This window comes from Ipomoea triloba, chromosome 11 (assembly GCF_003576645.1).
Source record: "Ipomoea triloba cultivar NCNSP0323 chromosome 11, ASM357664v1".
NCBI classification, from domain to species: domain Eukaryota; kingdom Viridiplantae; phylum Streptophyta; class Magnoliopsida; order Solanales; family Convolvulaceae; genus Ipomoea; species Ipomoea triloba.
The window spans coordinates 14,084,504-14,107,680 of record NC_044926.1 but is presented as its reverse complement, the minus strand read 5'-3'; the positions used below and the strand labels follow the sequence as shown (position 1 = coordinate 14,107,680).

General features: G+C 33.7%; 2 protein-coding genes and 1 pseudogene across 3 annotated transcripts; all 3 read left to right on the top strand.

Annotated features, from left to right (window-relative positions):
* The first annotated feature begins 216 nt into the window (after nt 1-216).
* On the top strand, nt 217-4,102 carry LOC115995962 (annotated as a pseudogene).
* On the top strand, nt 4,010-10,660 carry LOC115995575 (the record flags this gene model as incomplete). The annotated part of the gene is made up of 14 exons (XM_031234643.1): nt 4,010-4,159; nt 4,858-4,918; nt 5,313-5,605; nt 6,555-6,686; nt 7,086-7,205; nt 7,382-7,468; nt 7,805-7,927; nt 8,080-8,200; nt 8,301-8,426; nt 8,793-8,927; nt 9,034-9,164; nt 9,364-9,504; nt 9,984-10,307; nt 10,452-10,660. Coding segments are annotated over 14 exons (2,040 nt in total), but the record flags the coding sequence as incomplete, so codon positions are not given.
* A 7,432-nt stretch (nt 10,661-18,092) lies between these two features.
* Nucleotides 18,093-22,371, top strand: LOC115997215 (protein CHROMOSOME TRANSMISSION FIDELITY 7-like). 2 transcript variants are annotated; one of them, XM_031236726.1, is made up of 9 exons: nt 18,093-18,320; nt 18,436-18,542; nt 18,737-18,812; nt 19,184-19,412; nt 20,025-20,286; nt 20,437-20,532; nt 20,645-20,713; nt 21,018-21,367; nt 21,937-22,371. In XM_031236726.1, exons 4-9 carry the CDS (start codon nt 19,258-19,260, stop codon nt 22,073-22,075), a joined length of 1,071 nt encoding a protein of 356 aa, XP_031092586.1. In that variant the 5' UTR covers nt 18,093-18,320; nt 18,436-18,542; nt 18,737-18,812; nt 19,184-19,257; the 3' UTR covers nt 22,076-22,371. The 2 variants fall into 2 exon arrangements, with proteins under 2 accessions (XP_031092586.1, XP_031092585.1); XM_031236725.1 differs by lacking the exon at nt 18,737-18,812.
* Nucleotides 22,372-23,177: the final 806 nt, after the last annotated feature.

Genomic DNA, 23,177 nt, shown 5'->3' with positions numbered 1-23,177 from the left:
ATAATAATAATAATAATAATAATAATAATAAGGGCATATAGGTTTTTTTACCTATTATTCTTACCATTTTAAATCCAACCAAACAATAGAATTAATATTCGGTAACTCATTTTCCACCAACCAAACAAGAAGTACAGAAGTAATTACTTTTCCATGAAATTTCACTCCCACTTCCCACCAAAAGGACCGTTATTCTCCCCCCCCCCCCCTTTCTTCAGAATACTGCTACAGACTACATACTACACACTATACTAATCAGACACCAAATATGAAGTTGACATGGAAAAGGAGCGAAAGCAGCAAGAAACGGCCCATATCTCACTTCCCCAACCTCCCCTTCAGCGACGACGCCTCGGAAAATCTCAGCGTCGAGGTTTCTTCGCTTCCGTAGGAGGAATCGCCTCGAAACGACGACGTTCAGTAGAAGACGACCGCCCTAATTCTGAACGGTGATGGGGAAACCCTCAGACTCGCCCACTCCTTTCAAGAACAAGGAAATAAACTCGCTGAGGTAACGAAATTTTTTTTAATTTAACCCTTGTTTTTCACTTAATCGTATGATTTTACTATTTTATCGTTTGGTTAAAATTATTGCCAGTGGAGTGGATTTGTATATTTTCTTAACGATTATGGCCCATTGAATAGCTTTTGCAGTGATCAGTAGCTGAATTCTATACTTGACAGCCCTTTATTTCTGTTTAATCTTGTGATATTTAAATTTTCTACTTTATTGTTGACTTCCTTCAAGTGTGCTATGACGACAAAATTAAATGTAGAAGTATATGTGAGGCCTAAAGAGTTTCTAATGTTGAGCATTTATTTGTGAAACAAGCACCAACACTTGCTGTACAGATGCTGATGGGATACTAAATGTGCTCTTAGTAGCTTATAATTGCCTGAGAATGTAGAAATTAAAATTGGAAAATGTATAACAGATCCAAGGAATGACCAATTATGAATTCAATCGCCTAATATATCCAATTAGGTTTACATAGGACTTGATCAAAATAGGGGGTGTGGCAAATCCATGCAACAACTTCCAGACACAAACTAAGTAGACTGGGAACTTTTATCAAACTATCCTTTCATATCTCTTTGACTTAAATGGAAAATTAAATGCTTCTTGTTAAAGCAAAGACTTTTTAGTCAATTTAATATAATTCAAAAGCTCACAAGTCTGTCTCCAGGAATGTTATTTCTTAAACAATTTGACGGGACTGAGAGTTTGAAAACTAAATGAAAGAATTGGTAAGGAAAATAATGAGGGTTATTAAAATGTTTTCCAGGTGTTTTCTTGTCCCAAGAGGAAAGCTGAAAGAAGTTTAATGGCTTTATCCTACATATGACTTTGAATTGAATATATCATAGCCATATTTATTGCTGCCTGTAACACATTTTAAGATATGCATTGTTCTGTTTTTTGATTCCTTATAATGTCATTTTCAAATCTGAGCTTGTTCTTTACTACTATCTTTCTGTGCATAGTGTGATTATCTTGTACTATTTCATTTTAATAATTTATCAATGACTTTCTGTTCAAAATAATTTGTGGTGGTCTGGTGGAAGTCATGTTTAAAAGTAGCTTTCTTATCTTCTTCTTCTTCTTCTTCTACTTTTCCACACCATCTAAAATGGGATCTACTTGTAGTGAGTAGTCCTAACCTTGTGGCTTTATTCATTTTTGGAAGGATGGGAAATATCGTGAAGCACTGGGGAAGTGGGAATCTGCTCTTATTTTGATGCCAGAACGAGCTGTTTTACATGAACAAAAGGCTCAGATTTTGCTTGAACTTGGAGATGCATGGAATGCATTGAAAGCCGTAACACGTATGTTCACCTCCTTTTCCTACAATATATTGATTGAAAATGAGCCTTAAGAAACTACTACAATTTCGCAATTCCTTATTTTTCATCTCTGGTAATTAACTGTATCAATAGCGAGAATGACAATAAAAAAGCAAATGAACCACTCACTATTGAAGGGAAAATTGCATCATGGAATCATCAAAACAAAACTTGTGGCTATTGCTTTAGGCCTTTCAAAGGTTAGATTGGACTCCCCTTAAGCAGCAGACCTAGGGTTGCTCCAAATATGCCTCTTAGCAAGGGCACCATGTGGTATAACATTCTTGATGATCTATTATGTGGAGGCTGGTGGATAGTTTCAGCTAAGGTAATCTATAATTGAATTGATGTGATTGTGCCCACAAGGGAGAATGTCTCAAAAAAACTATTGCCGATGGCTAATTAGCTTCCGTGATGATTTCCTTGGCCACTTGATTGGTCATTACATCAGTTAGACCTCAAGAATGACTTTTCACATAAAGATTTTTCTCAAGTATGCATACTAAATCTTTGTATGCTTCAATACACTCTTCTTGAGCTTGGTTGGGTGGTTGACATTGTGGTGCAGTTTGGTCAGTAGTGTGGTATAAACTACTAAGTTTTCATCTGTCATTTTTCCAATGGAAGGCTGTTTTTGGTTGTGGATAATATTGTCATTACAGCAGATAACAATGAAGCGATTGTAGAGTTGAAAATGGTTCTTGTTGATTGTAAACCCTAGAAGTAGTTGACCGAGCCCAACTTGTGTTTTGTGTGTGTGTGTAGGACTTTCTGTACATGTTTTGACAAAGAAATACACACAAACCTTTCCTACTTCACATGGTATCATAGCCCCAAGTTTTGGTCAGAAGCCCTAGGCATTCCCTTTTTCCCCAAAAAAAGGTTCTCACTGTGATTGTCTTTCTTGTTCCAAAATTGCCCGGTGATAGTATTGACAACCAACACCAATACAGAAAATCAATTTGTATGAATTGAATCAAATTGGTGTTGAAGCCATTTTTTATTTGAATTGGGATGATTGAAGGAGGAATATGCTGATTGCAGCGCTTGTTAGCGTGACAGAAAGATTGGTGTTGGCAGTAACCATGGTTATGATGTTAGAAATTAAAAATTAGAGATGGTAATAGACCAGATGGATGGTAGATTGGTAGGAAACTGTGGTGCAGATGAGGCACATAATAATTTACTTGCACTCTGTTCGGGGCAAATAGCCCTGCATTCTTACAAGTTACACCACTCATTCTACTTTCATTTTTTAAAATACTAAAGTGGCATTACCATGTCCCATAATAGGTTGATTGTTTCTTACAACATTGATTTAATTTTTCCATCTAGGCATGGATCACTCTTGCTAGATCACAACTAAATTTCGGAGAGCCAGATAATGCAATTGAAAGCTTAGATAAAGCACTTGCTATTCAGGTATAGTCTGAATTTTCTATTCTCTTAGCAGAATTTTCTCCTGGATATGAAGCATCTGAGCCATAGCAAACAACAATAGACCTTGTGGTTTATTTCTCCAGGTTTTAGTTAATTCACCGCCACTCATTTTCAATGTTTTAAAAGGCTAAGGCATGCCTTGAGGCGTTTTGTATTTTGAGGCGAGGCGTAAGCCTCGAGGCGTATTGAGGCGTAAGCCTCAAATATATATATATATATATATATATATATATAAAATAGGAGAATGGTTATAGTCTGTAGCTTGATTAACCTACAAATGAAAGCCACTAATCACACTACCAGCATAACATTAAAAACATTTTTTTTAGAAAAGGCTAGGTGTCACACACCCACACTCTATATGCAGTACACCCATATTATTTATATATATACACACACAGAGGACGCTGGAGGTTGCCGTAGCCTTGACGTCGCAGCTGCTTTAGGTCGCCGTCGCAAGAGTTGAGTCTCGTCCCACTTCGCAAGTCAAAGTGTGACTCGCCTCAAAAAAACGCCTCAGAAAGCCTTGAGGCGTATATGAAGCGTACGCCTCATACGGCTGAGGCGTAAGCCTCTAATTCAGCCAAAGAGGCGTAAGCCTCAGTGCGTACCTGCTAAGCCTCACTCTGAGGCGAGCCTCAAGGCGGGCCTCAAAAAAGCCTTTTTAAACCTTGCTCATTTTTACTGCATTCTCAATTTGCAGCCAGATTCAGTTGAGGCATAGATTCTCCAAAACTACGGAGATATTTTGCAGAAAAACAAATTTTTCCTGCAAGACAAGGGAAAGTTAAAGACTGCTCTTTCTGGGTTGGTTCGTTGTTTATCACTGTTACCATTCAAAAATAGGAGTGCTGATGACTTGTCAGATAAGAAGGTCTGTGCTGTGAGCCCTTTCTAGTTTAATTTTTACTCCATATTTTTAAAGTTTGGTACTAAAGCATTAATTTAATGAAGATTGTTTATGTTATTTAAATATTCAAAATGCATTAAAGAGACTTGTGCAAAATTGTTTAGGTTTATTTTATTTTATTTTTATTTTTTATAAATATAATTTTGTGATGAGGTGGATTGATTTTGTTAGTTATTTGAGTGTTTCTGATTTCCCTCTAACTATTGTTATTGCCATTCTCTATCTTGTGAGTTGAGACTTGGGCAATATGCTATGTCTGTAGGGATTTGTGTGTCAATTTTAATATTTGATATGCATTAAAGATTAAACTGCAGTTCTTATTGATAGGCTGATTAGCTGATAGCCCTTGAGCTATTGTCATTGCCAGTCTCTGTTGTGACATTATCAATATGTTCTATTTTAGTCTTTAAAATGCATTAAATAAGATTATTTTATTGGGTTTGCTATTGCTTATTCTGTGAAAATTTGGGGGAGTTATGCTAGTTCTATTGTTTTTATTGATCATATCCCTTGGGCTTGTTACTTCCATTCTCTATGCTGTTGTGACTGGAGCAAGATGCTCTGTTCAAAGGTTGTTATATGTTAAAGTTGGTCAAAGTTGTGCTCATTGGCTATTTTATTTATTCTTCTGTCTTCCAAATGGTCATATTAAACTTTTACAGGATATTCCTGTTCAAGTGACATTGCACGCTTTTGTTCCTGACATTTCAAGTTACTCCTCTGGTAAGTAAAAAATACCTTTGCTACTATTTTTATTTACAATCTCTGCAAATTAAAAATTATTGTACCATGACAATCTTAACAGTTTCTTGACTTTCTTCCCCATGTTTGGTTCCCCACTTCTCTTTTTCTCCCCCCATCCCCCTCTTCTCCTATATGCATTGTCTCATCTTCCTATTTTTGTGAATGAGGGAGGGAGACTGTTTCATCTTCCTATTTTCTCCCCCCATCCCCCTCTTCTCCTATATGCATTGTCTCATCTTCCTATTATGTTTGTTAATTGGATTGCTCCTTTCTGTCATCCCATTCCCTTGTTTTATATCAAACAAATAGGGTTTTAAGTGTTCATTGTGGATAAGAATTCTGAAGTACTTAACCTTTCTCATATTCTCTGTAGGGCTTTCTAGTTCTGGTGTTGTGGAGAAATTGAAGAATCTCTTACCTGCTCTCGTTAGTTGTTTCCAGGACTTCAGTCCCTTGGTTCATACCATGCCCCAAATGGACACCCAGTCCTATGATTGTATGCTACTTATACTTCAAAACATAGATCTTCTAGTCAGATTCTTTATTGATGAATCTCCTTACCATCACACACATGTCAACATATCTGATCAAAGAATTTCATTGCTGGCACTCAAAAAGCTTTGGGATGAGTTTCCTTTCAATCCAATTCATGACCTCTCAAAGAAGGTATGGTTTCATATTGAAAACAAGAACATTTCTGTTTGTATTTTATGCTAGAAAAAGGAGATAATAAAACAACAAAAATTTTTATTAGAGATGTTGGCAACTAATTTGTTTGAGAAGCAGGTACTATGAAGTATATATTTGAATCATTTACTGATGGACTTGAAATGCAGGAAGTTGCATCTGCAGTTTGTCCAAATCTTGTGGGATTTAAAATGCTTTTTTGGCCTTTCTCCACTAATCTTATTTCTGCCTTCATTTTCATTGTTAAAGTCCCAATTTCAAGTCTTTACATTTGATGTTGCTAGTTTGCTACTTGAACTCGGGCAGCATGAATTCCAAAACTATGAGAAACTTGGATTAGTTGTTGGATTATGACTCTTGAAGTTTTATTTCACAGTTCCTTTCAAACTGAGAGAAATTATTAAAATCGAGTACTGAGAAGTTCTTGTTCACTTCCCTTAAACATGTACTATAGTAAGCCTTTGCAAAAACATGTTTTCCTTTCTCGTACTTGTCCCAAAACATAAATTTCATTTTCCATAAAAATGTCAAGCATGTAAGTAAAAGACTTCCTGCCTCAAACCAACCCTTGAATAGTTCTAGGAAATTATGCAGGAAATTTATCATTAACATATTAGGTTAGGACAAAGATATGACATAGCTCCTAACTCCTATGAGGTAATGCACTTGATAACTCGTTGTAATCTATCAATATGTAATCTTTAGTTGTTTAAGTAGAAAAAAATAACAAAAGACTGGATGAATTGTCGTGGAATCTTTCTCACACTCGGTCACACACACACACACACACACCCATTAAAGGAAAAGAAATAAGAAATACCATCACAAATGATGATAACATTGAACGTGCAGTTGCTTTTGTCTCTCTCCTTGTTCACTTCTCTGGTGCCATTGTTTCCTCTGATTTCTTCTACTTTTGGCATTGCAGGAAAATGATCGTTATTTCATGTTGAATGTTGTAATTACAGAAATATTTTTGAAGATAAGTCATTGGGACCACCCTCCCCCTGCATTGATGGAGAAATTCCTTGAGTTCATTGAAATTTCACTTTCTGAAAAGGTTCAATTATGATTTTTTTAAAACGATTAAACTCATTGTGTACTAATAGTCATCTTGGATGTTTTATATTCACTATTTATATTAAATAAATGGAGAGAAAAATACTTGCACCTCATCTCTTATGGTTTGAGAAATGGAAACATATGTTTGAACCATTGGTATCTCATCTGCAGATTCATTTCAAGCTTGAATGTTATCTTTATGTGTTATGCTCTTTAATGATGCATTTCTACAATATCAGAAAGTTTTAAGTTTTCCCTCTTGTGTTTTTATTGGTATTCCTTATATTTTCTTTCACAATTTAATTAGATCTTGAAAACATCCTTGATAAGTTGATATGGAATATTTGGGTAGTGCTTTATATTGCACATATAGTAACAGCCTGCCCACGTTATGCAGATTTGCCACCACATGGAGTCTAGTAAGGTGATTCATGAAAAGCAATTGCTTGCATTGGTGTCATTCACTCCAGAACTTATTATGCGAGTTTCCGGTTTTTGGAAGTCTCGCATTCTTCAGGTTTTTAGACCAAACTTGTTTTTTTATGCTTAGTTGTCTATCTATTTCTAAAGAGTGATAAGATCCAAAGATCCTTGTGATGAGGGATGTGGTAGTACAAATCCTTGGTATATATTGTAAAATGTTGCATTTTATTTTCATAAAGTTATACTCTGTAATTTGTACTGTCATTGCAGGCTTTTACTAAGGTTTTCAAGAGTTGCAGCCCGGAGTCTTTGATGAAATTAGCTTGCCTTTCTGCAATTGAAGAAATGATGTTCTCTATAAGATTCCTTGTGGTCTAAGTTGTGTTCTTTGAGTGTTTCTGCAAAAATTGTCTGCCACTGTATAATTTTTATTATGTAAACTAAACAATACAATGAATACATAGGGATAGTGATTTGATGCTTTTCATTAAATTATCATATTCTGCAGAAACATGTTGGATAGCAGCAATATGTCCTTTTTTTCTTTTTTCTTTTTTTCCTTTCCTTTTCTTGGAGGTGTGAAACTGTAAAATGACATCATTAATTCTGGAATCTCAAAACACATTTAATAAATCAGTTGCTAATAATGTTTTAAGCTTGAATCTAATCTCAACTTTCCAGTACAAATATTAGGAACATGATTGGCTTTACCTGGATACAAGTGATCCAGAACTGCTACATTATCAGATTACTTGGATAAGGGAGCTTCCTTCTCTGCTAATTGTTTTAGGTGATAAACATCCACTATCTTCTAAGGTACGTATTTGCCTAGCTCTCATTAACTCTGGAGGCTTGTCTAAATTAAAGAGGGACAAGCAGTCCACGTGTCACCACCTTGGTCTTGAATTCCATCTTTAGCTTCAATTGCCATCTTTTTTCTCCTTAATAGTATGGTTTGCTTTATCCAGACAGTGTTGCTTCTTCAACTTCGCATAGGACAAACGGCCGAGTTTGACTCACCATTTGCAAAGGAATATGATGAGATGCAGTACATACTACAAGGTTTTTATAGCACAACTTGCAATGAAGGTTAGGACAGCTCCTCATTCTGATTCCAACCTGAGTGTTCTTTGTTTCCTGATTCATTCATATCAATTTCTTCCAATTAACAGTATTTCGTTGACCTTAGGAGGCGTAAGCTATGGCCCTTTCATGACGCTTTCTGGAGATATTCAAGAACTTTCCCTCTGCTGCCTATATTACTTCTCTATCTTGGACTCATCAATACTTCAGTCATTGGTTTCATGTTGCCTGTGTAAGTAGTCCCCATCTGTATGCCACAATTGATTCTTGATTTCATATTTTCATTTATGGAACTTCTCAGCTCAGTATTACACTATTACCATTTTTATTAATGGCATGGTATAAAATGTTAGCCATCCATAATGTTGGAGTAAAATATCTTATTTATTCTTCACATGGTTTAATCAAGGGGAATCTGAAAAGACCACCAATTTACATAGAAGAAAGTTGTTTCTTTAAAACCTTGTTTATTTATTTATAATTCATTGTCAACATGTAGTTAACAAGTATGGAAGATAAGACACCAACCATGAGCTAGAACTACAAATAGTTAGTTAATATTGTATAACATTCTGATTTTCTTCGCACATCATTGCAGCTCATGAACTTGAACCATGTTTAGTTCTTCGTATTTTAGAAGTTCTGCACACAGCCTATAAAGCACGACATATCCAGATTGCAGATTACATTAGTTTTCTAATCACTTTGGTTTCACGTCTCCATGCTTATCCTGGTAATTTCTTAATTGTGTTATCCAAGTTTGGATATTAAATTTATCAGATTAACACCAAATCAGCGATTTTGATCATGGTTAAACCTATCAATTGGATCCTTTGCAGAGAATCATGAGGGGAAATCAATTCGTGCATCCTTTCGGTCGCTTACTAGTGCAGTTTGTTCTTGTTTGTCACAGATTGGTGATAACTGTCTTATTTTCCAGATGGTGGAGAGAGTAATTACTGATCAGATTGTGAGTTGAGATTAACCATGGTCTGCTTAAATTCTATACTAAATTTTATTATTCCCCAACTTACCTTTTAATCTTTCGTGCACTTTGGGGAACTTTTCTGTCATTCCATAAGAATATAAGTTTTGTAAGTGTGTTTATTTAGATTCATGATATTTTCTATAACATTTTACTAGAGATAACATCTTGTTATTTGTTTCAGTTTCTTAGCCCACCAGTAGATAACATGAATGCTCTTCTAAGGATACTTACTGCAATAGACACCGCACCAACAAAACTTTCAGAACCGAGCATCGACAAACTTGGCCGTGTTCTTCCAAAATATTTACTAGATGTTGCATCTGTAAGTATTAAATATTATTTACTTCAATTCTCTTTTCACCTGTCTTGGCCACACATGACACTAAAAATAATTGCATTTCATGTTCTTTGTATTGCATTCCTTGCAGTCTAGTATTTCCTAGCTTAGATAATGTGTTTCCATTAACTGTGATCTGCTAAATTAGTTATGCTTTTAAATTAGCTAGCTAATGATAGGAGTTAATACCAATTTAGTCCTCAACTATAACGGGTTTTTGTCTTTTTTGTGTGCTTAATAAGGTCCTCGACTTTCTCTCAATTGAGTCCTTAGCTGTTAGAATCAATGACCAAATTGGGTAAAACCACTATAGTTGAAGACTAACTTAAGTAAAACTACTAAAGTCGAGGACTAAATTGGGTATTAACTCTTAAAAATAGTAATTTGTATTCAAAGTATAATCAATAATACATACTGAAATTGTAAAGTCTAACTGCTAGAGTAAAATCTTACTATTGATGTAGGATCTTCCAGGAGAAGTTAATGAGCAGAATTCCAGCTCAAGTTTAAAGAGAAGTCAATATTATCTTCTTCCTTGCTTCTTCCTATTTCAAAGGAGCAACAGGCTATTAAGTAAAGCGTTGAAAGAGATGGGATCAGTATTGGCTGAAAATCATTCGCCCCCACTGTCTTACCATCACGAATTTCCACAGATCAACCATAAGAGCACTCCTGTGGCAAGCGTGTCCGCTCTCCTGCTTTTGCACAGTGATATTAAAATGAGGCGAGTTCTCTTGTCATGCAAGCCGGAAATCGAGAGTATTCTAGAATACATGGTCGCTCTTCTGGTATGACTACCGCTCTGAAGTAGCCGCTGCCTTGCACAAAAGCTAGCTTGTTTTTGTGAGCATAGCATTGGATATGCCATTTTATTTTAGTAGAAGTCTAAATCAGATAGATGCCGACAGATTTCTTTCTTGTTTTGTTTGCAGGCTTCGGAGGGCAATAACATGACTATAGAAGAAAGGCATGAGGTACAAAGAGCTTGCGATAGGCTTACAACTGCGACTACTACTCTTCTAGCTTAGTATTTGGCTTAATTACACTATGAGTCGATCCTTCTACTCCTTTGATGTAGGGTTTTGCAATTAATTATAATTATTTTGGTTAATTGATTTAATTCAGTTAATTTAATCTGTAATAGCTACATCCATTTCGTTAGCAATTTTATGTTAAAAATAAAAAATCAGTTATCCGTTTATTTTGTTACAAATTTTAAAATTCACCTAATTAATAATAGGGAGAATTACATTTTTGGTCATAAAGTTATACATGCGATATAAACCTAGTATTTTTAACTCTTAAGTTATGTATGTAGTGGTGATTTTAGTCATGGAGAGACTATTTTTAATTTTTTACCATAACTTTTACTCCGTAACTTAATAAAGTGGATAATTTGCTCTACGGTCAATCAAAAAACACTCAAGTTATTATTCCATTACTTCCAAGTTAATTTTTCACTAATATAATTATACTTACTGAATATTCTAAATATTAAAATATAAGTGCACCTCAAGATATCGCACGAGCCAAATATTTTTAATATTATAACAAATCAATTCCGTGCATCATATGGTGACATGGGTGAAAAATACTAGTAATAAGTAAAAATATAAGAGCATAATAAAATTTTGATTAATGCATATAGTCATCAAAATATAATTTGATTCAATTATTTTGATAAATTATATTTCGAATCAAAGAATAGGGTCACCACAATAAAAAAAGAATTCTGTTATGAAAATAATAATAACTATGATAATAACATGAATAATGAAGAAATGAAATGAAGACCAATGAAACTGGAATGGGAGAAAGAATTCAAAGAAGCATTGCATTAATGTTTGCTGGGGATAATCTTTACAAAGGAGCAGTAGGGGTATTTATAGTATCAGGATAGAGAGTAAACAAATATAATATTTGCATAGGATAGACAAGTGTTAAAGCTAGTCTAGTTGGTTGATCAGAAGATAGCTTTGCTTTGTCATGGTTGAGGTTATGTGTTCCATCCCTAGCATTTGCTTTTGGAACTTGAATTTATCCTTTTCAGAACTGAGAACCACCATTATAATATGATAGAATATTTACAAATTATTACACTTATAGTTGAAGTAGCTTGACGGACAAAACTTCCATCTTTTGTCTATGAAGTTAAGGGTTCAAAACTCAACTTGGACATCCACATTTCTTTTGTTTCATAACACTCCCCCTTGGATGTCCAAATGAAGAACATTATATTGCCTCGTTAAAAACCTTACCAAAAAAACCCAATGGGAAAAAAAAATTTGGGTAAGGAAAAAGAGTACAATATGTGCTCCCCCTGATAAAGACATCATTGAAGATCAAGTTCGTGTGCTCCTCCTTGCTTCTAAAGATTTTTGAGATGATGTCATACTGATTAATAACGTTCCCCATTGGCCATCATCTTTATCATACTCATGCCTCATTAAAAACCTTGCTAGAGAAACCCTGTGGGAAAAACCTAGCCGAGGGAAAAAGAGTACATGGTATGTCTAATTATGTATTGCACTGGTTGCCTCATTAAAAACCTTACGCTAAGAAAACCCAGTGGAAAAAAACTTAGCTAAGGCTAAAAGAGTACAATCATAACCCCAACATAAACTTCAGGAGTTCAGGGCATAATATTCATGATTCATTATACTCCCCCTGAAGATAACATTCTACAAATCCCTTATTTTAAACTTCCAAAACGTAGAGGAATTTTGTGAACAATCATGTTCAACTATCAATGGGGTAAATATATTTCATAATAATTGCGTGACTCTTTTAGAGCTCACTTGGGTATAACACTGACATCATCATGTTTAGTCAATTTTCATAATATACCCATAACACAATCTTTATTGTCCTCTTATAGAACGATGGTGTAAATTATAGTACAACTAGTTTTTGGGACTTGGCATCACGGGGATATAATAATAATAGCCAATACCCAAGTAGCACATTGTATATTGGCTTGTCTAAGTAGCTAACCAGAATCATTTATGGGCTAACTGGTGTATAAATTCCTTTTCAAGAAAATAATCGATCTTTCAAGTCGAGTTAGTATTTAGCTTTTACATACAAGCTTTTCATTTCAAAATCCCCGTATTTAGACATGAGCTAATATCATTAAGCTCTTTATATATTTCATTGATGTGTATACCATCAATATTAACTGAGATATTTATTAGTAACTCTTTTATTGAACACACAATGACACATATTATTCCTTCTTCAACGAGGATAATAACTCCATTCGCAACTCTTTAAAGATTACATAATGACACATAATATATTTATATTCCTTTTTCAGGAAGAAATTCTCATTCAGTCATCAACTGATTCAGGTCATATTGCGATTTTCGCTTTCTTTTACTTTGAGAACCCTTTTAAAATTCATTATGAATTTTCAAATATACTGTCCAATGACCCATCTTTATGTGGTCATGATATTCATTAACTGCATATTATTTACTGTCATTGATATAATCAGCGAAACTTATTGCCATCCATTTATATGGGAGAGTATATCAATTATGGGTATCTGTGTAAACACATGAGCTCCAAGCCTCGCTTTTATCACATCATATCATTATTCTCTTTCGTACCAACACCTATTCAATGGTTTGTAAACATAATTTAGAGAGTAGCCAGCTGAGCTATTTTGCCTTAATTGCTCCTTTTATTTATCAAATAATTAGGCCAATTCTTGTGCCTAACTCTGGATCCAGATTGAGCAATTATAAAGGCATTTGAGTTGTCGACAACATTTTCATAATTTTCTCTCATATCTATAATAATTCATGGCAATTTCAAAATCAACCAGATGATAAACATTTCCCATCAATATTCAAATCTGGTCGTTTTGCATCCCAGTATTAATTATTTGGTGCACTACTGGGTATTTCGTCCTTTGACGAATGTCTCTTTTTAGATATCATTGATAGATATATCAATAGATATATATTTGGGAGGAATTAATAATCTACTGAACATTCAGTTCAGTCAATCTAGTATATGGATTTTTGAAGATCCTTTCATTTTATGAAATTTTCTCGGCATTCAAATTTACAAAATAATTTGGGCTTATATCTCCCCCTAATGCCGTGAAAATGATCTTCATGCAGTCTGCGTACCAAATAATCTTATATCATGTGCTCTAGATTTTTATACAATACATGGATATTTATAATCAACATGTATATGTAGCTTTATTTAATAGCCCGTAGAGATACGCAATGATGTGATAATAAAATAGACTACATAATAATAAAACAAATTTGGGAAAGGTTCAATTTTCACCACGTACTAGATGTAAATAGGGGGTATTCATTATATGCAGTATGTCAAATTTTGATAAAACAGTAGTATGTCAAATTTGATCTTCCTAATATATAATTTCTATTTAAGTATGCCTCATATGGGAGACTACTGTTTGACATATATAAATTCGATTTTTCAATATTTAGCCCAAAGTGACTCAATTGCCCATGTCATAATTTTTAAAATAATTTGGGTCTTTAAATCGCAACATATAATATACTCAAACGTATATGCAATCATATAATGAATATGATCAAATAGATAAAGCATATACATAACTTAAGAGCAATAATTTGACAAACCAAAGTGAAATTAAGAATAAGGTATATATGATTCCACATTATCTCATAAAACGCCAAAATAGCTTTAATCAAAATTAAAACAATTAAAGTGAAAGTCACTTCACTTATATAATAGGAGATCAATCCATTTTCTCAATTTATGAGATATCATCATATCATTATCATCACATATTCAGGATGATCTATTCAATCGTGCCAAATCTTAAAATTATTCAAATCAGTAAACTTTTAATTTACAATAAGATTGGCTCCAACAACACTCATTCTTGTACAATATAAGCATGAGGAAAATCAGGGGAATTTTTCCAATACACATTTCTTCCCTGATATTGCCTTTGTAATTCAGAAGAATTACTAATTCCTTTATTTTATAGTCTCAACGACATTAGTCATTACAAATATTCAAATTCAATAAATTTTATGAGACTTCGGAGGGAACAATAATGCATTACAATTTTTCAATGCATATTATAAATTTGTTCCTCCGGGCAATAATATAATGCTCATTCAGAGCTTTCAATCATTTTGTACTATCAAATATTGTAGTAACAAATTCTTCATTCTTTTCAATGTGCATAAATACTTTGCATATTTATTGTATGTGTGGTTGCACTATCCACAACACATACGTCCTCATTTTTCTTGATCCAATCAAGAGTGATGAAGTTTTCATTTGCTTTTTCAAGCATATAGCCTTCAAGAATTAGGCATCACATGATTTATTCTAATTTTTTCCATATGGTATATAGCATATATCAAATACACATAATTATAAAATTTTTATCTCATGATTTTGATAAACATATCAAAATAGCTTTCATTTATAAAATATGGGATAAACTTTATGGCCTATAGCAAAATATTTATTATGCTAAATTTTATTTCATGATGATTCACATAGCCATAGCATAAGAGAGCAAGTTGTAACACAAAAACGATTGTCACATAATGTTCATAGCATTTACCATACAATACATGACTTAGATGCAATGATATATATCACATTCTCATCATGCCATAATGATAGTTTTAGGAAATATGATTATGCCAAATATATATGACAAGTGCACATAACAATTATTTGCACATAATTACTATCATATGAATATATATGCATGGCATAATATTTTATCATATTAAAATAATAAGGAGGGGACAAACCTTATCGGAGTATGGTCAAAATCTCCGATATAATATTCTAGTAATTAATTTCCTGTTTGTAAGCTGCCATACTCGGTGCAATTTAGTAGTTCCTTGATCACGTGAAACCCCATCTTTGTTTTCTTCTCTTTGTCTTTCTCTCTTTTTCTGTGAAACAACAAACAACACTGCAGCCATTTTATTTTTCTTTCTCCACCCGGACCACCACCAACTCCACTTTCTTTCCTTTTATATATAAAATAATATAAGAATAATTGAAGTTGGTTCATAGGAAAAGAGATTAGCAAAAACTTGTGTAAGACCGTCTTACCATGAGATGGGTCGGGTCAAGATACAAATGTAACACTTATATGCACAAATGTCATAGTTATATGCTCAAATGTAATACTAATCAAGAATAAAATTTTTGTTACTTATAAAGGTAAATGTAATACTTTTAAGAGAAAATACAATACTTTTACATTTCGATTTAAAAGTATTACATTTGTCCTTAAAAGTATTATATTTGCCTTTATAAGTAAGGAGCACTTGTCAACATTACTTATTATGAAAAATGTATTACTTTTATATACAAAAAAAAAATGTATTACTTTTTCTCTTATAAATAACAAAAATTGTATTCTTGATTAGTGTTATATTTGAGCATATAAATATGACATTTACACATATAAATATGACATTTACATGGTGTTTTGATCCGACCCGACCCGTCTCACGAGCAAGGATCCGTGAGACGGTCTCACACAATTGTGACCCTAGCAGTATATATATGCGTAGGGCCGTAGGGGTGTAATATGATATAGCTATCCATGCCACCATGTCTTCCTTTCCCTTATGTTTAATATATATATATAATTATTGGATAATGGAAAATGATGGTAAGATTCTGCACTTCCTGGACATCAATTAGACTCCCACTTTTCTTTTCTTTTGTTCTGTTTTGTTTATTTCATCCTCCTTTCATCAATCAACAACATCAACATAACCCATGTGTTTTTCATCATCTCACGCCGATCTGCTGCAGCTTCTCGCCACCACCACGCTTCCGCCACACCTATTTGCCGATGACGCGAAGACCTGTGGAGGCTGAGCTGCTTGTCGACGCCGTGAGAAGGAGAGGAGAGGAGAGGGCGAAGTCTGGTGGAGACCCAGCCGCCAAGCTCATCACCGCGCTGTTGCCATCCTCATCTATCGCTGGTCTACCGGCCAGAGAGTGAAGACGATGATGGACGCTGCCCAGTCACCGCCATCGACCAAGGAAGAAGGCCACCGCTGAAGGTTTACCGGAGTTCTATTGGTCGCTGCTTCCCATCGCCATTTATCCCTGCTTCTTTGTTCATCATCTACAAGCTTTAAGCTTCTACATAAGTAAGATTATATAATATATAGTCAAAATAATGACAAATAAACAAGAATTCAGAAAGATTAATCCTTATTCATATTCCTCATGTATGGTTCGATCCGCCGCAGCTGCCTCGCCGGAAAATATGGGGTTGACGGCAAGGATTTGTTGGTGATGTTGAATATTGTTACGAACAAGAAATAAGCAAGCAGAATTGTGCTTCGCCAGAGAAGACACTATGTTAAAGAGCACTTTCGTGCTGATAACGTGTTATGAAAATAATAATAACTATGATAATAACATGAATAATGAAGAAATGAAATGAAGACCAATGAAACTGGAATGGGAGAAAGAATTCAAAGAAGCATTGCATTAATATTTGCTGGGGGTAATCTTTACAAAGGAGCAGTAGGGGTATTTATAGTATCAGATAGACAGTAAACAAATATAATATTTGCATAGGATGGACAAGTGTTAAAGCTAGTCTAGTTTGTTGATTAGAAGATAGTTTTGCTTTGTCATGTTTGAGGTCATGTATTCCATCCTTAGCAGTTGCTTTGGAACTTGAATTTATCCTTTTCAGAACTGAGAACCACAATCATAATATCATAGAATATTTAACTTATAGTTGAAGTAGCTTGATGGACAAAACTTCCATCTTTTGTCTATGATGTTAAGGGTTCAAAACTCAACTTGGACATCCACATTTCTTTTGTTTCATAACAAATTCTATGAATTTCGTTTGAAATTTATTATTAACATTAACAACGGGGCACAAAAATATATATATCCAATATTAAAATATTTTTAATAATAGTATATAATTTTTTAAAAAAATTCATTGTCATAGAATTCATATTATAATAAAATTATAGTTGATAATTTGTGTAATAATTATGGTATAGTTAATATTATTAAAGTAAGAATTTTATATATGATAAATTATTAAAAAAAATTAGGGTAACATTTAAACTTATTTTTTATATATAATGTTTACATATATTATTACCATTGAAGAATATATAAGAAAATATATTGTGTATGTATATGTATGGAAATAATAATGGAAAAAATAACAAAAATTATAACAATATTAATATTTTTGTCTAAAAAATTGTATAGTACAAGTTTTATTGTATAATGTATAAAAAAAAGTAATAAAAATGTTAATATTGTGATCTCTTCCCATTATTATTATCATACGTATACATACAATTTTATTTTTTTTGAATGCTACTGACTTTGTCTGACAACTGAGGTTCGAATCCACTCCCATCATCCATGTGAGAGTATTTTTCCTGACATCGAGTGTCACTGGACCACAAGGTCTTTGGCACATATACATACAATTATTCATTAATATATGTGTATAACTTGGATTGAGAATCAATTAAAGAAATGAGAGGCCGAAGTTAGCTTCGCTAATCATATTTTGGGGCATATATTACCATTACCAGCAAAGAGTAATTCCGTTTGAGAATTCGTAGTGGGTGGCGGGAAGAGACGGAGCCAAAAATTTAACACCCCAAAACGATGCAGTACGCAGACAGCACACCCAGCAGCCATTTTTTTCTCTTCATCAAAGATTTGCAGATTCTCCTCCACCCACCATTGTCCGGCTATTCTCCTCCGTGCCTCCGTCCGTTCACCATTATAGATTATAGCCTCAGGTTCCAACCAATCTTCATATTCTTCAACTTTATTCTCTTAATTAGTTTGCCCTAATGGCTAATTCCATAAAAATGATTTTCAATCTTCAACTTTTTTTTTTCTTCTGTTTTCCAGATTTGTATATGCTAATTGAATACATATTCAAAATATTTTCAAACTGGGAATTCAATCTGCTAGTCTCAACTCTCAAGTATGAAGTATTGAAGATCTAGAGACTAGAGGTAAGGGGAATCTGGATTAACTATTAAGCATTTCAAATCTTGTTGTTACTTGTTAGTCTTCAGATGAATATTTTAAGCATTTTATCTTTAAGCTACTGAATGCTCTATAGCTTGCAGAAATTGAAAAATTCTTTTAAAATGCTCTATGTTTACAGTTTACTTGAAATACACTACAAAATGCTCTATGTTTACAGTTTACTTGAAGGGAACCAGTCAGTTTAAAGACCATTTTCAAGGGAGTTACAAAAGTCATCATGAAATTTAGCACAAGTAATTTCAACACTAGTTTAACTTGCAAGATAATTGTGGATTTATACTCAAACTTTTTATTCTGTACTGTTTCTATATTTATTTTTCAAGCATGGTCAAAATGAGGAATAAATGGAGTATCAGTGGAATATGCTTAGCCATGCAACATTAATTTAGTAATTTTTGTAATCAATCCTCTTCTAATTTTTGGGAATTGGGGGGTTCTCAAACTGAACCAACTCCAAACCGAAACCGGAACCAAACCAAACTACAATGTTAAACCGAAAATTTTCATTTTTTCAAAACTGAACAAACTGAAACTGAACTGAATACCTAAATGCCCACCCCTATTTGATTCAGCTTTTAGCTTGATGCTTCTTCTGCTTCTGCAGAGATTGGAACTCCTAGGCTATCGCACAAGAGCTTCCTGTGGTCCTCAAGAAGAATATAGAGTAAAATTTGAAGAATGCAATCGAAGATTAACGCCTTTTTCAGACCCTGCACTTCCAAGACCGCCGACGCTTCTTCCATCTCCGGTGATTTGTTCCACCGGGAAGGCACAAAAAAGAAATACCCAGATATTACCGTTACATATAAGCGTAGAAATTCCCAACCATGTGGGTATGATCTCTATCACTTTAAGTTTTCCTTATTAGCTTTAAAATCTCATGGTTATTATTTATTTATTTTTTTTTTTTTTGAAGTTTTATGACCTCAAGGAAAATTTGGATTTTATTGTTTTCCAGTTTTTGTTTGTAGGGTTATTTCGATGTAGATGTGAATAATGGATATAGTTTCTGTATTCTTTCAGTTTATTTGGTCATTTCTTTCCAGCTTGTTCTTTTTTGAAAACATCCTGCTTGTTCTAATAAGTGACTTAGTGAGACTGACTGTGCTGGTTGTTGCTTTTCATTTTTAAAAGAGATTGGTTGATTTGTCCTCTCTGTTTGGAGATCTTCTTCATTTTTTATTTATTTATTTATTTATTTATTTTTTTCTAATTTGAAGCATGCTGCAGCTGTTTGAGTTCTTTTTGATTCCAGTATAACTTTTCTGCTCATAACTAGCAATTTCCGCAATGATTGTATTACTAATTTCTTTTCTATACTGTTTTTGCCCTTCTTAATTTTATGTAACTCTGTATTTGACTATTTGTGTTTCATGTGCTTGAAATTTTGTTGCCTAATAAAGTAGTGTTCACTCTTTTTCAATTGTTCTGCTACCAAAATACAGTGATAGCAAGGATGGATCAAATGGTGAAGCACCCAAGAAAATTGATTCTAGGAGCTCAATTGTGAAATTTGGTTTGCCCACATCTGGAAAAGTTCTGAATAAGAAGAGAAAATATGCCCAATTTCATTTGGAATTTGGTCAGTCTGATTTTTTCTTGCACACTTGCAATGTATGCAACTTCCAGTATGCTACTGGTCAAGAAGGGGATGAGAAGGTTCACCAGGCATTTCACAAGAATTACACTGTTGGAATCCCATTTAAGGTTTTACATGTTGAACTCACAAGCCTTAGTCTCACTTGTTTTTATTCAACTTGCATTTTTTTGTGTGTAAATCTTAAGCATAGACTTACTATTAATACTTGGTTTACTATTTCCTCCCTTCTCTTTTTCTTTGTTTGATTTACTTTCCAGGGCTGGCAGAATGAAAGAATTATTCCAATTCCTTCATTTGAAGCAGGACGCATTATCTTGGTCTTAAATGATGACCCTCCTCCTTGGAGAAACAAGGTGAACTATATTTTTATTTCACATATCCTGCCATATTTTTGTTTCCACGAGAAACGCTAGTTTCAGTAGTTAATTTTTTAAGCAATTAACTGAAGTTCTAGTATATTGGCAGGTTCAGGAAGTTGTAAAGATGATGGAGGTGGAACTTGGTGAAGGGTGGATATATAATCAGCAATGCAAGGTTCCAACAACTACTAATATTATGTTGCTTAGCATTTAAACTCCAGATCATAGGATCAATTTCTTGTATGCATAGAGTTGTTTTCCACATCATACTTCTTTGCAACTTGTATCTCCTTGTTTCACATGCAAGCAAGCTTATATTTTTCTCTTCTGCTAGTTATTGATATATGAATAAAGATCTTCAACGTTGTGTATACTCATATCTTGTCGATACCCCTCCACAGTTTACACTCTTTTCCATTCTTCCATGACTTGGACAGATATTTCCCAGTGCAACTTTCAAGTATTTCCACTTATTACAGGTGTATTTGTTTATCTCTTCTCGAAGAATTGGTGGATGCCTGGTAGCAGAACCTATAAAGGAGGCATATAGAATTGTCTCTAGCTCGCAAGGCAAGAAGTTTAGTGTTGCGGCTGAAAGGGAAGTAAGTCAGAGATCTACGGTTCTGCAGTTTGGAGGAGTCAGTTTTCAACGGGAAAAAGTAAGAAGAGATCCCCCTAAAGAAAGACTCGATGGCTTAGATGATGACCTAAATGGAGTGATCTTGTGTGAGAAGGAAGCTGTACCTGCTTTGTGTGGCGTTAGAGCCATTTGGGTCACTCCTTCCAATAGAAGAAAACATATTGCTAGTTATTTGCTTGATGCTGCAAGGTAATAGCCATATTTTCATCAGCTTCAGTTTCTAGATTGACTTGAGAATTTTGTTTTCCCAAATCTCCCATTGAGAAAATTTAATTTACTAAAGAGATGGGCAAATATTCTGGATTTGGTAGTTCCCCTCAAATCCAATTTTTTTTTTTTAAAGAACTTGTTTGACATCATTAAAAAAAAAAAAGAGAATTTATCAACCTCATGATAGAGAACTATAGATATGGCAACCAGGATATAAATACACAGGTATTTAACTTGTGGATTACAGATATTCCTATTGCCTTTCATTCAAAAGTGAGCAAACTGAATTAATAACTGCTTGCAAGGCTTCAACAAGGAATCTTGATCAAATGCCTCAGTTTCTGTAACGAGTGAAACCATTTTCACATATTTGTTGCACCAAGAAAAATCTGCTTTTCAGTTTTCTGCATTGCTTGTAACTCATTCTTCTGGGGATTCTTTTTTGCTGTTGCATGCTTGAAACAGTGAATTCTTTCCTATTAACTCTCCATGACTCTTATCTACTTTTTACTGAATTTCTTCGACTTTTATTGCTTTAATTAATGCAGGAAAAGTTTTTGCAATGGTCAAGTTCTCTTGCGCTCAGAGCTCGCATTTTCTCAGCCAACTTCAGTTGGGAAGGTGTTCATATCCAGCTATACTAGCAGTTCATCCTTCTTCCTATACACCTCCAGTGGCTCTAAGTAGGCTCCATCTTCTTTCAGCAACTCTCTTTAGGTACTGCTTAATCCATCTTTCATGTGATTCTTATATTTGAATTGGATAAATTATACTTTGATGAGTAGCCAGTAGGTTTCACTTCACAGGACATGATATTTGTTTTGGCAATTAGCGGTTAGTAGTGAATAATGGATTATATTTATAGTTTTGACTAGCGGATTGTCTTAGTAATTTGTAAGAGAGAACTTATACAATCCATTTTGTTCCTCCATAACATATTAACACTACATACACTATTCAGCCAGTAAAAGTTATTATCAATGTATAGATATAGCAAATTATTAATTATATATTCTTGTTGTATTGAATCATTTTATCTGTTCATAGAGTTAATGAAGCTCACATGCATTTTTTTTTACTATGCGTAATTTCTTTCATTACGATGCGCAACTGTTTTTTCATAATTATATTTAAAAGAGAAAATTGTAAGTGTAAAAATAATAAAGTAAGAACAATATACAAGTTAAAATCAACCCTTATTGACGTTTATATATTGTAGCAGTAGGTGATACATTATTTATAATTTATCTATTTCACTACAAATTATTAAAAGAAATATGACATAATCTATAAGATTTTATATAATCCTTTCTCTCTAAAATGAAAATTTTGCACACTGGAGAACGAGCTGTGGTTGATCTTATATTCTTATTACTTGTTAATTTGTTTTAAAATGGTTTAATGAGATAAAATCTCACTCTATACTTAAAGGTTATTTAATCATTATTTTTCAACTAAAGTCGTCATTTGAAAAAAAAAATCTTGAAATGTTTAAGAACGATTAACTAACATGTATACCACATGCCAAAGACCTTGTAGTCTAGTGGCATCTGGTGTGGGTTCGAGCCTCAGTGGAAGCAACTGTTGATTATTTGTGCTTCAGTAGGTTGAGAAAATAGTTATGAACAAATACTACATTGTAACAGAGTCAGTAGTACTCAAAAAAAAAAAAAAAAACATTTATACCACATGATATGATATCATTGAAATACCTAACTCTAACTCCTTAAAATCAAATTCGTGATAATATAAACTAGTAATGAATTTTTTTCTTGAATAACTACAAAGA

What these genes read in the sequence shown, in the direction of transcription:
- LOC115997215 (XM_031236725.1), top strand. Translation starts at nt 19,258, where the DNA reads ATGCAATCGAAGATTAACGCCTTTTTCAGACCCTGCACTTCCAAGACC. An exon ending in TATATAATCAGCAATGCAAG is followed by an intron (nt 20,714 to 21,017) that starts GTTCCAACAACT and finishes CACTTATTACAG; the next exon opens with GTGTATTTGTTTATCTCTTC. An exon ending in TATTTGCTTGATGCTGCAAG is followed by an intron (nt 21,368 to 21,936) that starts GTAATAGCCATA and finishes TAATTAATGCAG; the next exon opens with GAAAAGTTTTTGCAATGGTC.